Here is a 15,887-nt window from a genome sequence, read left to right on the forward strand (position 1 = left end):
ACAGAAATTATGGAAAATGAAATACATAAATCTAGTACAAATCACCATGGCTGACTAATTTAATGAGAGGTTTTTCAGATTTTATAGTTTTCACGAGCATATTTCAGCCCCAGGTCACTCAGTTCAGCAGTTGATTCTCTCACTCCAACAGCTGCCTCGGGGTCTTCACGCAGGTCTTTGCCCAGTTTTATCCTCTGTTGATCTCTGCAGTGTAACATCACCTGCGGCAGGCTGTAACATTATCCCTTCTAATATTACCATGGCTGTCACGTCTGCTTGCCCACTTCTCATATTAGCAATGGACTACTTTGCTTTAGAAAGACACGTTTGGCACCTCACCATCATTCTGAATCATTCTCTCTTCAGTTCTCTCACAATGCAGCTTTGCTCAGATGACATGTTGATGACAGCTGTACTGTAAATATTTCCCACTGTTTAAGGTACTCCTAAACTGACACTGCTAATTGTGTTTGATGTTTTCTGACTAAAGGTTTGAAGCTAAGGTAATGTGAAATTCTTATTTGGTAACGATTTTGTGAATGAAACATTCTAGTTGCCTTATTTGGTTGTTTTAGGGTTGTCAGTTATGGAAATGATCAAACTATATGAGCATGAACAGGTAGTAACTGTGAGGCTGAAAAAAGGTATTCATCCTAAATTTACGCACAGTACAAAGGTGAGGGGAGGGCTACCTCCATGTTAAGAGAATATACAAAGATAACTTGGATTAACTTTATTACAAAAAGTAAATAGTTACTTGTAATGGAGATGATGGATATGTGCACACGTTTATGGGAATTACTCTTACTCTTATCACTGCCCTTGACCCAGATGCTGGCCTCAGAACTGGACATGGTCTCTTGGCGCTGAACACAACTGCTTAACAGTTGGTATGGATCAAATGCAGAGGACAGATTTCCCCATGGGGATTAATAAAGTTGATGTCACTTCGTAGTGCTCTAAGAAAGTAGTACAAAGCAAAGTCACATTGTAGATAGGGCAGTAAAAGATGCTTTTCAGTGACTAAGCAAAAGCATAGGCCGGCAAAAATAATGATGGCCCATATTATCCCAGTAAAACACCTTCAAGCCTACTGATGTCAAAGTCATAAACAAAATCATCTTGCCTTGTTACAAACAACACAAAATTTGCATAATTGTCAGCACCAACGGCGCAGTGTTGTGAGAAAGAGTAAAACCCCTTCATTTTAATTTTATTTGTGAACAGTGGGATTCATAAATCATTGAGGAAATCTAATCAAACATTTTCTACATGCACTCTATCATGAGTAATAAGATGATGGTATATAAACGCTTGTTTCTAAATGAATTAAAATGTCTACTTTTCTTAACTTGTTTTGAGGTTTCTTATGACTTATACAAAAGCTTTTAACCTTCAGGCATCTGAAACTACTTTCAAAGACAATGTCATTACTTATACAAATTGCTGAACAGCAGAAAAGTTTTAACTACTAACTACTGTATAACATTTCATTTATTGCATATTTGTACAGTTTCAGCTCAACTTCAAAAGAGGGGTGCCTGACAAATATTTAGTTACCACCTTTTTGTTTCTACACTTGCCAGATCACCAGATAAGACATGTTTTCCCTACCCTCTAAGAGTTTACCACATAGCTACATTGCAGTTTTACAGTACAGTACAGTACATTATTTGTGAGTAATAATAACTATTTGCAGAATCTGCTTCATATTCGTGTGATGCAATTGTACCTTTCATCCTTTCATTGTCAAGAGACATGTCTCACCTTTTTCAGGCCTATTGCATGGCTCCCTCTTGTGATGGAGCAACATCAAATTCTTTTTTGATAAATGTGTGCAATGACACCTGTTGGCCATTAGATGTCAGTAGCAGATGAGGGCTCAGCAAACACAATAGTGACTGAAGACAGGGAGACACATCAGTAAAACAGATTTTCATGTGACTGGCCTAATAATTAGTGTCAAGGGGCCTAACACTCCGAGGCAATGACCTCTGCCTCTTTTGTTATCATATATGTTTCTCCTTCTTTTTATTATTCATCTTCTGTGTCATTTTTTTTTCACTACTTCTACAGCTCTGAGAGAGTACCAGGCAAATTATATGTCAAAACACATGAGATATAGGGCCCTATTTTCCTGGCGCAACTCAGGGGGGCGCAGCGAGGCGAGCCCTGGCGCAGCTGGCGCAGTGGCATTTTCCTCCAGTGCAACAACGTGCGCAGCGGATTCGGTAAATTGGCAGACTGCTGTGCGCCGAGATGGGAGTGGTCGCGCAGCAGGGGGAGGTGTCCACAGATTCACCTTGGCGCAGTGACAATTTGTTGCCGATAGACCGCGCGGAGAGTGCGCCGAAAGCTCGCCAGCTCCAACCACTGGTCTACTCTCAGCGCAAGGCGAAGCGCAGCCAGCGGACTGGTATTTTGACTGCCCAGCGCGCAGTGCGCCCACGTCACCAAGACCTCACAGGCAGGTTTCCACAGTTCCAGGCACATTTAAATGGAATTAATAATCACAATAACCCCTATTTATTGTATCTGAATCAGCACATACACGTATATCTATATAGATTGTCCCGTCACACTGATGACAGATCAAAGGCTGTCGGCATGCTAATGGAAACTCAGCCTGACTGAATTAACACAGATGAAACCAGGGAGGGACTGGAACAAAAAAGCAGCCGTGAATGTCCCAAGAGCAGGTGTGGACACTACACACTGTGCCGTTGCGATGATCCCTATATTTATTTATTTACTTATTGATTTATTAGCGGAGTGGCCGCATCGTCACGCGACCATAACAAATAAAACTGAAAACAAATAAACTATCATCTCTCACAGCAAACCACAATCAGCCTCGGCATCATAGTGAGCAGATATTCACATCTCCCCTCTCAGGTAAATTCTAAAGAAAAAAGAAAAAGAGAGACGTTCAGTGATGCCTCCTTTACGCACAGCTGTTTGTTTATGTTGTGATCTGTGCACACGGGTTTAAATAGTAGGTTACTAAATATGAGTGTCTTTATTAATGGAAAAGGTGTGTGTGTGTGTGTTTTGTTTTTTTTGTTTTTTTTACTGGGCAGCTCTCAATATGTCAGAGCAAACCTGGATAACATTATAACCTCCTCCCTCCCAGACTACTTTTGCATCATCAGCCCGTGAGGTCTGTTCGCGCGACCGGACACTGCGAGCTTGGACCGGACCAGAACATCAGTTTCCTCCCGTCTCACTTGCTGTGAGAGATGATAGTTTATTTGTTTTCAGTTTTATTTGTTATGGTCGCGTGACGATGCGGCTCAATAAATCAATAAGTAAATAAATAAATATAGCAGATCATCGCAACGGCACAGTGTGTAGTGTCAACACAGCAGTAATCCATCCTCATCTTTCATCTGTGTTAATTCAGTCAGGCTGAGTTTCCATTACGCATGCCGACAGCCTTTGATCTGTCATCAGTGTGACGGGACAATCGATATAGATAAACGTGTATGTGCTGATTCAGATACAATAAATAGGGGTTATTGTGATTATTAATTCCATTTAAATGTGCCTGGAACTGTGGAAACCTGCCTGTGAGGTCTTGGTGACGTGTGCGTGTACGTGTTAGGATGTTTAAGTGATTTCATTTCATTTCAACTGAAACAAAGCAGGTAAAAGTATCATGGCAACCTGTGAGGGCAGACCGACACACAGGTCTTTTAGTCAGACAGATAGGTAGACAGACTTAATCGTAGAGTAACGTCAGCTATCAGAAAAATGTTTGCAGTGTGGCCAAAACCTTACTTCACATATTGCCTAAAGGAAAAAGTGTGCCCTGGTGCAGCATGAGCGTCGGCACTGATGTAGGTTGTTGTTGTTGTTAGTCACTTTTTCACCACTTGCTATTGGCTGATACGATATAGGTGACATGAGAGGAGCAGCTCTGTCCCAAGATTCACATAATCGTTGGTCACATACCAGACACACCTAAATTCAGGTACAGAACAGTTTGTCCTCACTCCCTCCCATACATGTACATGAAGTCTTTTTGTGACGCACACAAACATACCTCTGTCTCTCTGTCTCTCTGTCTCTCTCTCTCTCTCTCATTCTCTCTCTCTCTCTCACACACACACCACAAAACCCTTAAAAGAATAGTTCACCCAAAATTAAAATTTCACTCATTATCTACTCACCCTCATGTCGACTAAGGGTTGGGGGAATTTTCAGAGTCCTCCGTGCCTTCTCGGAGTTACAGGGGGGCTTGGCGCAGCACTGCATGTCCATATGACAGTGGCGAACGGGGCTCACTTTTCTTCGTCCAATAAGACAAAAGACTGCTCTTCCTGGTCCGTCCAAATCTCACGCGATTTGCACTGACGCCGGCGCTGTAACTCCAAGAAGGCACGGAGGACTCTGAAACTCCTCCCAACCCTTAGTCGACATGAGGGTGAGTAGATAATGAGTAAAATTTGAATTTTGGGTGAACTATTCCTTTAAGGGTATTTTATGATCCCCATGCAACTGTCTAATTTCTACAAGGAAAAATTTTCTAGTAAGTAACTTCAGTAGAGGGAATGTGATGAAATGCTTGAAAAGATAACCTCTTGGTTATAAACAGTCATTTCCTCAATCCATTTTTAACACTTGTCAGCTAAATTAAAAAAGTTTCTTCACTGTACAGTATCCCACATTGTGTGATTTGATCACATCATAAAATTATTTTTTTCTGAGCTCTTGAGAGCATGTGGCACAAAATGACACCATAAAAGTCATTATGAAGCAGCCCAGATCACCCAGTAGTGAACTGAGCACATGGGTGGCTTGGCTTTTAGACCTCAGCATCTCAATTTAAAAGTTGCGCTTGACTGTCTAGAGGAGTCTGGAGGAGGATCTCACTTTGAAGTGGGATTAGCCTGCATGGGTATTGAGGGTTAGAGGTGGTGGTCCTGGTTCTTGTGCAGAGACCACTCAAGATGTTACTCCACTACATTCTTTGTCCTTGAGTGTGTTTAAGTGTACGAACAACATTTGATGAGTTTAAATTCAGATCTTATGTATAGAAACATACAAGCAGGCGAACAAATTAAAAGGAAAGAACAGAATTAAAACAAAAAGAAATTCAACAGTCAGTCTGTAATTACTCCCACTCTGACTTTGAACTGAGTTTGACAAATGACATGATCTGCTCTGTGACATGAACTCAGCCGCACTCATGACACCACTAATCATTACGTATTTGCACTGGGATCAGGTGTCACCTCCCAGAAATCACTATTAATAAAGCACAATGCCTCTCAACGAGAACCAGTCAATCATGTCTGAGACACAGCGAAGCCTCTGGATCAAATAAGATCAGTGTGGGGTGAAGGGCAACTCTTCCAGCTGCTGAACCACACGAACACACACAATCTGCTGCTGTGGTGTGTGTTTACAACCCACCAGGAGGGCAAATGTTTGGTATTTAACAGGTCATATAACACAGGTTATGCTATACGTATACAGCGATAGTTACTCACTCTGTGGGAGGGTTCAGGTCCTCAGCTTTGGTCTCAAAGAACTTCAGGACCTCGTCACTTTGGGAAATGTGGGAGGGAAGTTTCATCAAAGCCTGTGGGAAAGGGAGGGAGGAAGAGAGCTACTGTTTGCAACACAAAAAACCACAATCAAAAGGTTGCATGTGAGTATTTTGTGAAGCATTGTTGGTTTGAATGGCAATGAGTAACCTCCATATAACATTTAGTCACAGCTGGCATGAGTGGACCAGGCGGAGGTGGGGAGGGTGTGGAGGGGAAGGAAGGAGGCTCTGGGCTGAGAGTGAGGGTTAAAACAAAGGAAAACACAAAAAAAGGTGACACACTACAACAACCAGCTGTCTCAGCCCGCAGACATTTAAAGCATGATGTGTCAGCCCACTTAAGTACATCTTTATAGAAACAAGAAGGGGTCTTGTTTTGTTGTCTTTTAAGTTTCTTGCCTTCACAGCAAGTCTCGTCCAGTTCTTCCAAAAAGAAAACTGCCGCCACACTTGGCAACGCACCTGCCACACGTTCCCTTCTCTGACCTAATGAATGTAAGAGGGTCAGGTAACCATCAAAACTCCCTGCTACACTTTAAGCCTGCTGATTCATTCTTATTCTCTGGACTGTGTTTTACCCCCTGTGTGCCCCCATTTCCCTTGTTTCCTTTATAGGCAGCGTATTTACATTGGTGACAGGAAATGACCAGCGCAGATAGAGCAGTTGCTTTCCTGTTGAGGCTGGTGGAGGAGATAAATGTTGAGACTTGCCACATAAAATACTGCAGCAAATGCTCAGGAAGTAGAGCAGTGAAATGTGTAAAGAGCTCCTCCAACAACACACAGACCAAAAGCAAGTGTTCGATAAGATGATGTGTGTCAAGCTAAATGTGCTAATGTTGTCAATTCAAATTTGTAAAAGAGGTATTGTCATGAGACATGCGGTCTTCGTCTTACTTTGCAGTAATTATCCAGGTGCTTCAGTCTCTTGACGGCTACATCTCTGATGTGACTTCTGCGAAACAAGACTTTACCTGAGGACAAGACAAAGCAGTACATCTCCATTAGAAATAGAACAATTGAACTGTCAGATAAGTAAACACACTCATTAAAAGGTCAAACATTTATTATGCTCTAATAAAGATTTGCCAAAAGACCCCAGTCGAGTGGATTCAGACAGAACTGATGATGGGATGCAAACGTATAACTTCTTGCTTCTACAGCTGATGAGTTATTTACTAAGAATAAAAAAAAAAGTTATCAACAAATCGAGTATTATACTGGATGGAAATAAGGAGAATTATCCATGGAGTTCATTAGCTATATACAGTAGTTTTTGGCCTTTATGTTTCTTAAACTTAACCTTTTATTTCCCCTGTTTGCCTTTTTTTTTCTTTTTTGTTGGTATCTGTATGCATATGTGCACATATGAGGAGTGCATCAATTTGTAGTGCTGCATCAACTGAAAGTTTGTATATTTTCCTTCATTTGACATAATACACTAGGAAAAGTATATTGAACACATGTTTCAAATGTTTAATGACAGGATTTAGGGATAGATTCAAAAACCAGACAACCCCTAATAATCCATAAATGAATGAGAGCAGCTGTTAAACTGTTTCTCTCTGTTAATCCTCACTTTGCAATTCTTAGGAGACTGGCTGTTAATATTAGTGTCTGCATGCACGAAACCCACAAACAGTGAAATTGTGCACTGGCCTGACTTGTAGCAGTACAGCTTGTCTAACAAAGGATCTCTTCACTGCTCTCCTCTGCTCTACCCACAGTGACTTTATCAGATTAGACAAATCCCTCTCTGCTAGCCTCCTCCTGACATGGCAGACCACAAATTGATTTGGCCTGGGTGGAGCATGGCAACGTGGTAGGCCATGCTATGGAGCACTAACAAACATCCGTTGTGCATGAAAAAGGCATGTCTTCTTTTTTTTTCTTTCTCTCGAATCAGTCTAAAATTGATGTGACAATGACATCAAAGTGTTGTGCATGCTGTGCAATACTGTACTGATCACCTGGCAAAAAAGGAATAATCCTCTTTTTGGGATCCTTCTGTCCTCCTTCAATCGGGAACTTGTCGAGGATTCGCATCTGCAGGAGTTAAGGGGAAAGTAATAAGTGACACAAGCATGAACTGAGGAGCAAATGCCAGAAGATTCCTTTTTGATTACCACAGAAAAGAAAGATACACGCCATTATAAATGACAGGCAATTATCATCTTTAACTATTCTCTTAACTGTTGTATCTTATCTACCACAAGCTGATCAGATAAAAGTTGAAAGTAGAGGAATCTGAGCTGAGAATAGAAACAAAAGAAAAAAAGGGGGGGTTGTAAATTCTCCAGGAACAGTCGACCTCCTTGTTACAGTACACGGGTTCAACACAGGGTGTAATTACATCTGGTCTGAAAGGCTACTGTGTCATGAAGCTGCTTCACTTTGATCTGAGGTAGCAGACAGGGTTACATCATTACAACACTTATCTGGGGAAAAAAATAAAAATAAAAAGCAAGCAGCTTCAAAAGCCATCAGAGGACATAATTAACACTTTGCGATAACGCTTGAAACATCTGTCCATTTACAGGGTCGGTCAATTGAGAGACACAGGAAGAAATAGACATGAAGTATAGTGTGTCAAGTCTTTTTTATGATGTCAGCGTGCAACTCTTAGCAATTTGTAACAGTTTCAATACGCGCATGTTTATATGTACATTTGTCCTGTGTTGTACATGATATATGAGCATGTTTTGTCGAGTGCTGACAAAAACATGTGATGCAAATGCGTTAAGTATGTGTCTGTGCTGAATCACAGATGAGATTTTCTATTTTGCCACTTTGAATAAATCACAGCAATACCATAATGGCATGTAAGAGCATCCTACAGGAACAGCATGCTCAAAATCCAGATGCAGCCCTGCCTTTGTTCGTTCTGCCTTGCCCTTTTCCAGATGTGCTCCTCTAAACAGCGAAGACTGTGAGCGCCGAGCTAAAGCACACTCAGCTCAGGAGGAGACCAGGAGACTAGCCCCAGTCTAGACTGAGCCAAAAAGAACCAGGTGGACAAACAGAATCAAGCTTAGAGGGCAAAGTCGGATCCACTCTGTCTGGGGCTGTAGGAGTTGTTTGTAGGAACTCTCCAGTAAGAGGTGGTTTGGTTTTTGTGGTTCTTTCTTTCTTTCTTTTTCTGCACTCATTTGCTGCCTTTGCTAAACCTGTAAAGTTCTCCGAGAGCATGACATTAACTCTTAAACCCGTCCTTTGAAAAACATACAGTGAACAAGAAGTGATTTCTTTTGAGGAGAAAGAACAGCCATCATTATTGTCTTTTAAGAACAAAGTAATACTGCTGAGAATAGAGAACGGCAGTGGTTAACCACGCTTGCACACAAACATGTCATGGTGAGCTTTCCGACCTTACTAAGATCAGAGTTTAGTACTGCTAAAACTGAAAAGGCAAGGCATCAAGCATGATCCATGTAAACTAGGGGTGTTGTGATTTACAGTGAAATGAAATATCGATATCATGTTTATACACATAATAATACACTGATGACAGATATCATGCTATTAGTTCGTCTGGTTGTCTTTTCACTCTCCATTTAGAGTACACCGTTTTTTTGTTTTTTTTTGCTTTTGTACAGTTATAGTAACAAACTCACTCGCCACCTCCCTACAGTTGTGTTTTGAGTGTAACTAAAAAGAGAAAACACACATTTAACAAAGTTTATGATATGTTTGCCTGAAAGAAAAGTTGTTACTTTTTAATTTTCTACATAATATTGTCACTGTGAATTCTTTTGGTCCCAATAGCCAAGTTGCGAAAACCTGATATGGCGGCAGCCCTAACACAAACCAGACTGCTTTTCTTTCGAACACTATGGAAATATGACAGCTTTTGTAATAGCACGTTGGCAGCTGTATTGTTTGTCTAACATACTAAGCTGCGTACTCATCATGTCATCAGTCTCCCAGCTGGATGGAGCCGGAGCCGGATCCTCCCTCTAAGACGGGACGGTTCACTCAACACATTTGGAAAACGCCATGACTGACAGAGAGGCCTCTCGGCCAGCGGCTACGGTGACATCACCCTTGGCGTCGTGCCTCGATTCACTCATAACTCCAGAGAACAGGTGTGAAAGCTGCTGTTTCTATGGCAACAGCCCAACAACTTGAAGCCAAATTCCGAAGGAAAATATTTCTCACATTTCATATATATCCAGTATTTACTCCAGGCTGCTCTCCTAAACTCTGCACTGGATACTTCAGTGTATTAAACAGCAGTGTCAGCCAAATGTTCCCACTGGGAAAATAAATGTGTCTTTGTAGCAAAAGGTGCTATGATGAAATCACAAGTGCCTGTCTCTTTGTAGCTACACACTCCAGATAATCAGTGTTGTGAAAAGAAGAGTGCAATAAACACTCAGTCATCCAACATGTCGTGTCTATGTTTGGAAGTTGTATGTTTGTTAATGAAAAACTGCGAAATAAAGTTTGAAAAAGGAAAAAGACATGTCGCCAGAGGCTATTTTGGCATTACGAACATGAATTATGAGTGGCAAGAGAAACCCAAGCAGCTTCTGTAAAATGATAATCATCTGAAGTATTTAGACTAAAGTGGACTCAAGGGAGTCAGGAGCGCAACGCAGACAAAGAGACACTCCACTGTGCAACAGACAAAGAAACTGTTGGTGAGGCATCTCAGACAGGGGGAGTTCGGAGGAATGTTTGAGTGGGAAAACAATCTGATTCCATCTCTGGGTTGTGTTTTGACATCTACTCGACAGTTGTTTACTGCAGGGAGATTATGGTGAAACAGTCCTCTTGGTCAGTAACAGGCTCTGATTTCCTTGGAGAAAATCACATTTTATCGTGCACGTTGGTACAGAAGCTGCATTGACAGCATTATCAGAAGGCAAAGTCACATAACGTTACTTTGTGGTGGCAATGACTTCTGACAAAACTACAAGGTGTTGAAAATCTTTAGGCTGCTCATCTCTGCAATGCTTGGGCCCAAATGACTGTTATCAGTTTATACATGAAGAGGGGAACTCTACCAATTGTATTCATTAAAGTAGTGTGTCTATAGGACTACTACAGCAGGTGTAGGAAACATTTAATTAATTAATCAAAAGAAATAAAAAACAATCTGCCACAATTTTTAACATCATTTTGTAATTTTACTGGGATGGGATGGGCTTTTCTCAGTGTTTTATTTTGACTGAGATATGAATGAATTAAATAATCAGATTAATCAGTAATGAAAATGACTGCTAGCAAGCATATTGACTATATTGATTTTTTGAAAACAGTCTCTGTCATACTGTAGCAGTGCAATGCTAGATAATAACCTTTAGCTTCAATCTATTCTCATCTACTTGTTTGTCTTTATGTTTGTATTTCAAAGAAGCAAATGCTAAACAACTGTTTTGTTGTAGTTTTTTTTGCTGTAGTTGTTTTGTTTTTCTTTTCCTTTTTTTGAGAAAAATAACCTTGTTAAAGTCCCATTTTATATCAGGAATGTAGGCCAGACAAATTATAATGTGGACAAGGGTAGAGCTGACCTTGGTCCAATTCCCCAATCCAAAAATAATGACTACAGGATTTTTGGAGAGGTTTCTGTTCAAAAGGAAACCAGGCCAGCTTGCACACTCAACAATCCCCCTGTGGAATGCTATGGCCCATGTGCTCTGTCTGCTGTGGTTGAAGGTTGTGGAGGAGGGAGGCCTCTCCATGACGGTAAACTCTGTTTGAGACACTGACCAATCCTGCTCAAATCAAATGTGTGCGGGTCAAAAACATTTCCCTTCGACACTAAAAACAGCGTCAGACTCAGCAGTATTCAGCATGAAAACAAATGCCTCTAAACCAAGATATCAATGTGCTTAACTCTGCACATGCATTTAGAAAAGAGCGGACCTCGCTTCAAGTCAGCAGAAAAGACAAAGAGTGAAGGAATCAGATAAACAGGAGAAGGAATCCTAATAATTTATGATAATTGCTTCCTGGTGGAGCAGTTATGAGTTACGTTAAGTGCACTGGAGAGGCCTAAAACATTAACAGTGAGTAAACTTTTGGACATCCATTTGGCAATGAAAATGGTTTCTTTATCTTTAAAAGACAAACAGCGAAGCAGCCTGATGTTGACAACATCACAACATCAATGTGAGCAGCAGCTTGCTGACTGATGTTCAACAACATATCAACAATCAGCCACTGCTTATAAGGCGTTTCTTCTTTTGTGACCTTGCTTAGCCTCAGATGAGATCATGGTCACATTTATTAGGCCAAGGGTGTAAAATGCAATTTTCTTTCTCTGTCAGCCCCAATCGAACTGAACATGAAACATCCAACTGTGCTACAAAGTCACAGAGCTGTTCTGAGTCTTAAAAAAAAACAAACCCTTCAAAAAGCTCAGTTTTTGCATGGAAAACTGATAAATATTTTATGCCAACTCAGCTGTAGGTCAAGCGTTATGTCAGCATTCGACACTAATGAAAGATTAAGGAGACATGCTGCCGTGAAACAGTAGTCTTATCTAAGCTCAGAACAGAATGCATCTTCTTTTCACTCTTCAGATACAAGGCTCCAAAATTGTTTATTATCCCATCCCCCAATCCTTTCCAGACCACAACTTCCTCCTAATTTCATTGAGTGCATTCTGGGATTGGTCTTTCTTTACATTGCCTATAGCTACTACATACTATGGTAAGCTTACTGCAAATACCACTCTCTCGATTGATTGACAAAACACCTGTCTATCTGTTGTAGGCCATTATATAGTGGTAAGAAGATGTTTTTTTAAAATAATATTTGTACACCTGCTCAGTCCATTACTACTCACACAGTGGTCAGTGTGCTTCACTCAACACACCATCTTTCACCTATATAAGGACAAATAAAAACTACCCCCACCCATTTTTGTATAGACAGCTGCAGACTGTTGTTCTTCGAGTATTACCACAGCCAGACAAACACACCCCGGCAGCAGGGATCTATGGACAAGACTAATGTTTACAGAGACAGAAGAGAAGCAAGAGAAGTTTCCATCAAACAGACCTGGGCCCCGTTTCAGAAAGCAGGTTTGGTGAAAACTTGGAGTTAGTCGTCTCAGAATTGAAGACAACCCTGGGTTTTCAGTTTCACAAGGCCAATTTGGTAAATGACTCTGAGTCATTTACCATGGCTTGTGTTTTTAATGGAAGAACCAAGTGGTATTGAAGCGCAAATATTTGTGTAGACCTACATACCATCCAAGACTACTGCTGAAGTTCTTCATGAAGTCGTTGCTAGGATACAGACTAAACATCCTGAGGCACTTTTAATAATATCAGGAGACTTCAATCATGTTTCCCTGATGGGCTCACTGGGGGATTTGGTAGAGAGATGTGCACTGAAGATAGAGGCAATTCTCAACAACTCGGATCATCCACTTCATAACACCTTGATGGACCAAAAAATGGCGGTGGTGGACGCCTCCTCTGATCCTTTGTACCTACTTTTGCAAATGGTAGATGAGCTGCCAGACAATTGAATTTCACTTTGGGGATTAATAAAGTTATTTGCATCGCATTGTATTGCGTCATAAATGCAGCCAATGAATGCTGTTTAATTAGATGGGGCAGGTTAAACAAAATCATTACTGTTGTAATGAAATGATACCACACCCGTTTTTAAGTTTTATTTTTTTTATGTTAGAAATAAATTCATTCATTCATTCATTCAACTAGGTCTATATCACTAATTGCTGCCAAGTACATTTTGTGCCTGCATGCACAGACACACACATAGAACAAATGTTGATAAGTGGAACACCCTTTTTTTTTCAATGAATACGCCTACTTGTGTATTGACTCGGTCAACACATTTCTGCCATGGGAACTCACGTTCTTTTGCAGCTGCTACAGTATTGCCTTTTTTTTCCTTTTTGAATATGTGCTCATTTTCTGAATCAACATGTATAAATATGTCTCACTCCACTGGTGACAAGTAGGAGGATCGAGACTTTTTTCACTTGTTGTCATGGTGAATCATGTTATCCATTGGTGAGGGCTTTTTATCTCCTAATGCGCAAGCTTAACTGAAGGTCAGATTAACACAGAATTGATTGCACATCTGTTATCACCTATTCTGAGTTTGACAGTTCAGGTTAGTCAACCCAGAGCTCAGGTTTTGACTCAGAGTTTGTTAACAGTGCTGTTTCTGAAACGGGGCCCAGGACAGATTTTTCCTGGCTATCCTGGCAAGAGACATGAGAACAAAGGGTTTCCTCTGTTGCCTTCAACTCGGCCGGCCCACCAGAGCCACAGTGCTGTAATGTGCAGTCTGGCTGAAGGGGTTATCAGAGAAGAGCCAGAAACAGAAACAAAATGCTTGATAAGGTACATGTACTGATTTCAGTTTAAACCCTGGTTTAACCCAGTGTAGATATCTGGATCTATCCTTCTAACAAATAATCTGTAGTGTAGACAGTTCAGCTCTGAGAGGTTATAATGTAAACCTGAGTCACTGTTAAAAATGCAGAAACCTCACTGAGGGCTACTGGATGCCTTAAAAAGTCCTGAAGCACGTCTTCTGTATTCTTACTGAGCTCATGTTTTCTTCCTGCATCTGCTGACTGGGTTTCCCCCATTTCCCTATTTACAAGCTGGCTGCAGCAGACTTAAATGAGACCTTTCATGAAGCTGCCTTCCAGCAGCTGAACAGAAAGACCAAAAGGTCAAACTGACCTCAGAGTTTAATGTGAAGGAGAAATGTTCAGGCCATTTCTAACATGTGATTTATTTTAACCATGAACAAAAGCTCTGAGAGTGTGTTGTGATTTTCACTAGTGCAATGTACCTGTAGGTCAAAGAATTTGCTGTATCTCCTGTAGATGACATGGGAAGTGGAGTCGGAGTAAGTGACATTGATGAGGTACACCTATTAAGAGAAGCACAAACAAAAGAAGTCCATTAGTAACAATGTTACTTTGTCAAAGACACAACAGCACCACTCTAGCTTGACCTGTCCTAATGACACAAAGTGTTTTCCATCCTGACTGAACTTCAAAGGGTCAACAAGGGTCAAATAAACTCATTAAATTCATCTGTTTCAGTCACACATTGGAAAACCATCAGGGGTCAGTGGGAGGGCCAATAGATTTTGAATAGTAGTTCAAAATCCTTAAATTCTCCAACAAGGCTCTTGCAAAGTTACATGTTTGTATTTTACTTTTAAAAAGTCCACCTAAGTCTGCTGTCTGAAGAAACAAATGATGTTCCCATTATGTCAACAATGTTTATAACTTGTATCTATCACAAGGAATAATGACAGGAAGTGTTTACACACACAGAAGCTGAAATGGGAATTTCGTTTCTTTGGCAGACATCAGTCATTCACAGAACACAACACTGTTACCATAGGTTTTCCCAAAATAAATTCCCTTTTGCCTCAACAATAAATGGGCCAAGAAACAATTGTGCAGCCCCTGAGGTTCGGAAACAGATGGCAACACCTCATACATTACCATTTTAGTGTATGGCAGAGTATTTACAAAAGTAGTATTTACACATATGGTGGCAATCTGCGAGAACATCAGTTACCAGTTTGACATGCAGTCTCCATTCTGCACACAGTTCATTACAGAAAGGGTGGAAGAATACGTTTTTCTGGCAACTGTCTATTTAGAGCATGACAGAATTTAAACAATAGCATGGCCAAAAGTGAGGGTGTGAGGAGTCACAATTAATCCCAAAGAAAAACAAAGGTAACTCATTGTTAATGGCAAATATATAGGTAATCTGAACAGTGATGGTATATATTTGACAAGGGTGTTGCTGCAGTCAACACCACCAACTGTAAACAAGGATAAGTTGCCACGCACTCTCTGTTTCCAGTGCCATGAGTCCCAGGGAGGAAGTCACACTTGAGCAGAGGGGACAAAAGACAAAGGGATGCTTCTTTCCTCTCTGAAACCGGATAAGCATTTCCAGTTGCTTAGATCATAGATAATGAGATTTTTTTTCTCCTCTCTTCCCTTGTGGAAACTTCCCCATCTACCGTCACCTCCGGCTTCCATCCCAAGGGAAAGACTATGCCCTGTGTTCAGTGGCCTCTGGGAGCTTCCCACAGCTGAAGATGGATGATGCAATTGATCGCTAACTCTCAGGTTAATTAATCCAATTGCATCTGATGGACTGATTGATTTCTGCAATGCCACTAAGCATTGGGTCTTCAAATCCAGTTACGCAAGTCTGTCAGATAATTTAGAAATTGAACAATGCAGTCAAAAGAGTCTGCAGGCATCATAACATTTCTGCCACATTATACTTCAGCGCAGGAACAACATGGCATAATACAAACTCACTATGACACTGCTAAATATATTCTCAGACATAAT

The 15,887-nt window shown here is 40.8% G+C and overlaps 1 protein-coding gene across 2 annotated transcripts in view; it reads right to left on the bottom strand.

Annotated features, from left to right (window-relative positions):
- LOC146973369 (SH3 and PX domain-containing protein 2A-like) overlaps positions 1 to 15,887 on the bottom strand; it is a 65,665-nt gene that overhangs the window by 33,804 nt on the left and 15,974 nt on the right. For both annotated transcript variants that reach the window (XM_085799862.1, XM_085799861.1), the window contains exons 2-5: positions 14,348 to 14,428; positions 7,525 to 7,600; positions 6,452 to 6,528; positions 5,496 to 5,587 (exon numbers count right to left, since the gene is read on the bottom strand). In XM_085799862.1, the coding sequence (XP_085655988.1) occupies positions 5,496 to 5,587; positions 6,452 to 6,528; positions 7,525 to 7,600; positions 14,348 to 14,428 (326 nt within the window). The remainder of the gene's footprint in view (positions 1 to 5,495; positions 5,588 to 6,451; positions 6,529 to 7,524; positions 7,601 to 14,347; positions 14,429 to 15,887) is intronic.

Source organism: Trachurus japonicus, chromosome 15 (assembly GCF_045865225.1).
Source record: "Trachurus japonicus isolate A0001 chromosome 15, Traja_1.0".
Taxonomy (NCBI): domain Eukaryota; kingdom Metazoa; phylum Chordata; class Actinopteri; order Carangiformes; family Carangidae; genus Trachurus; species Trachurus japonicus.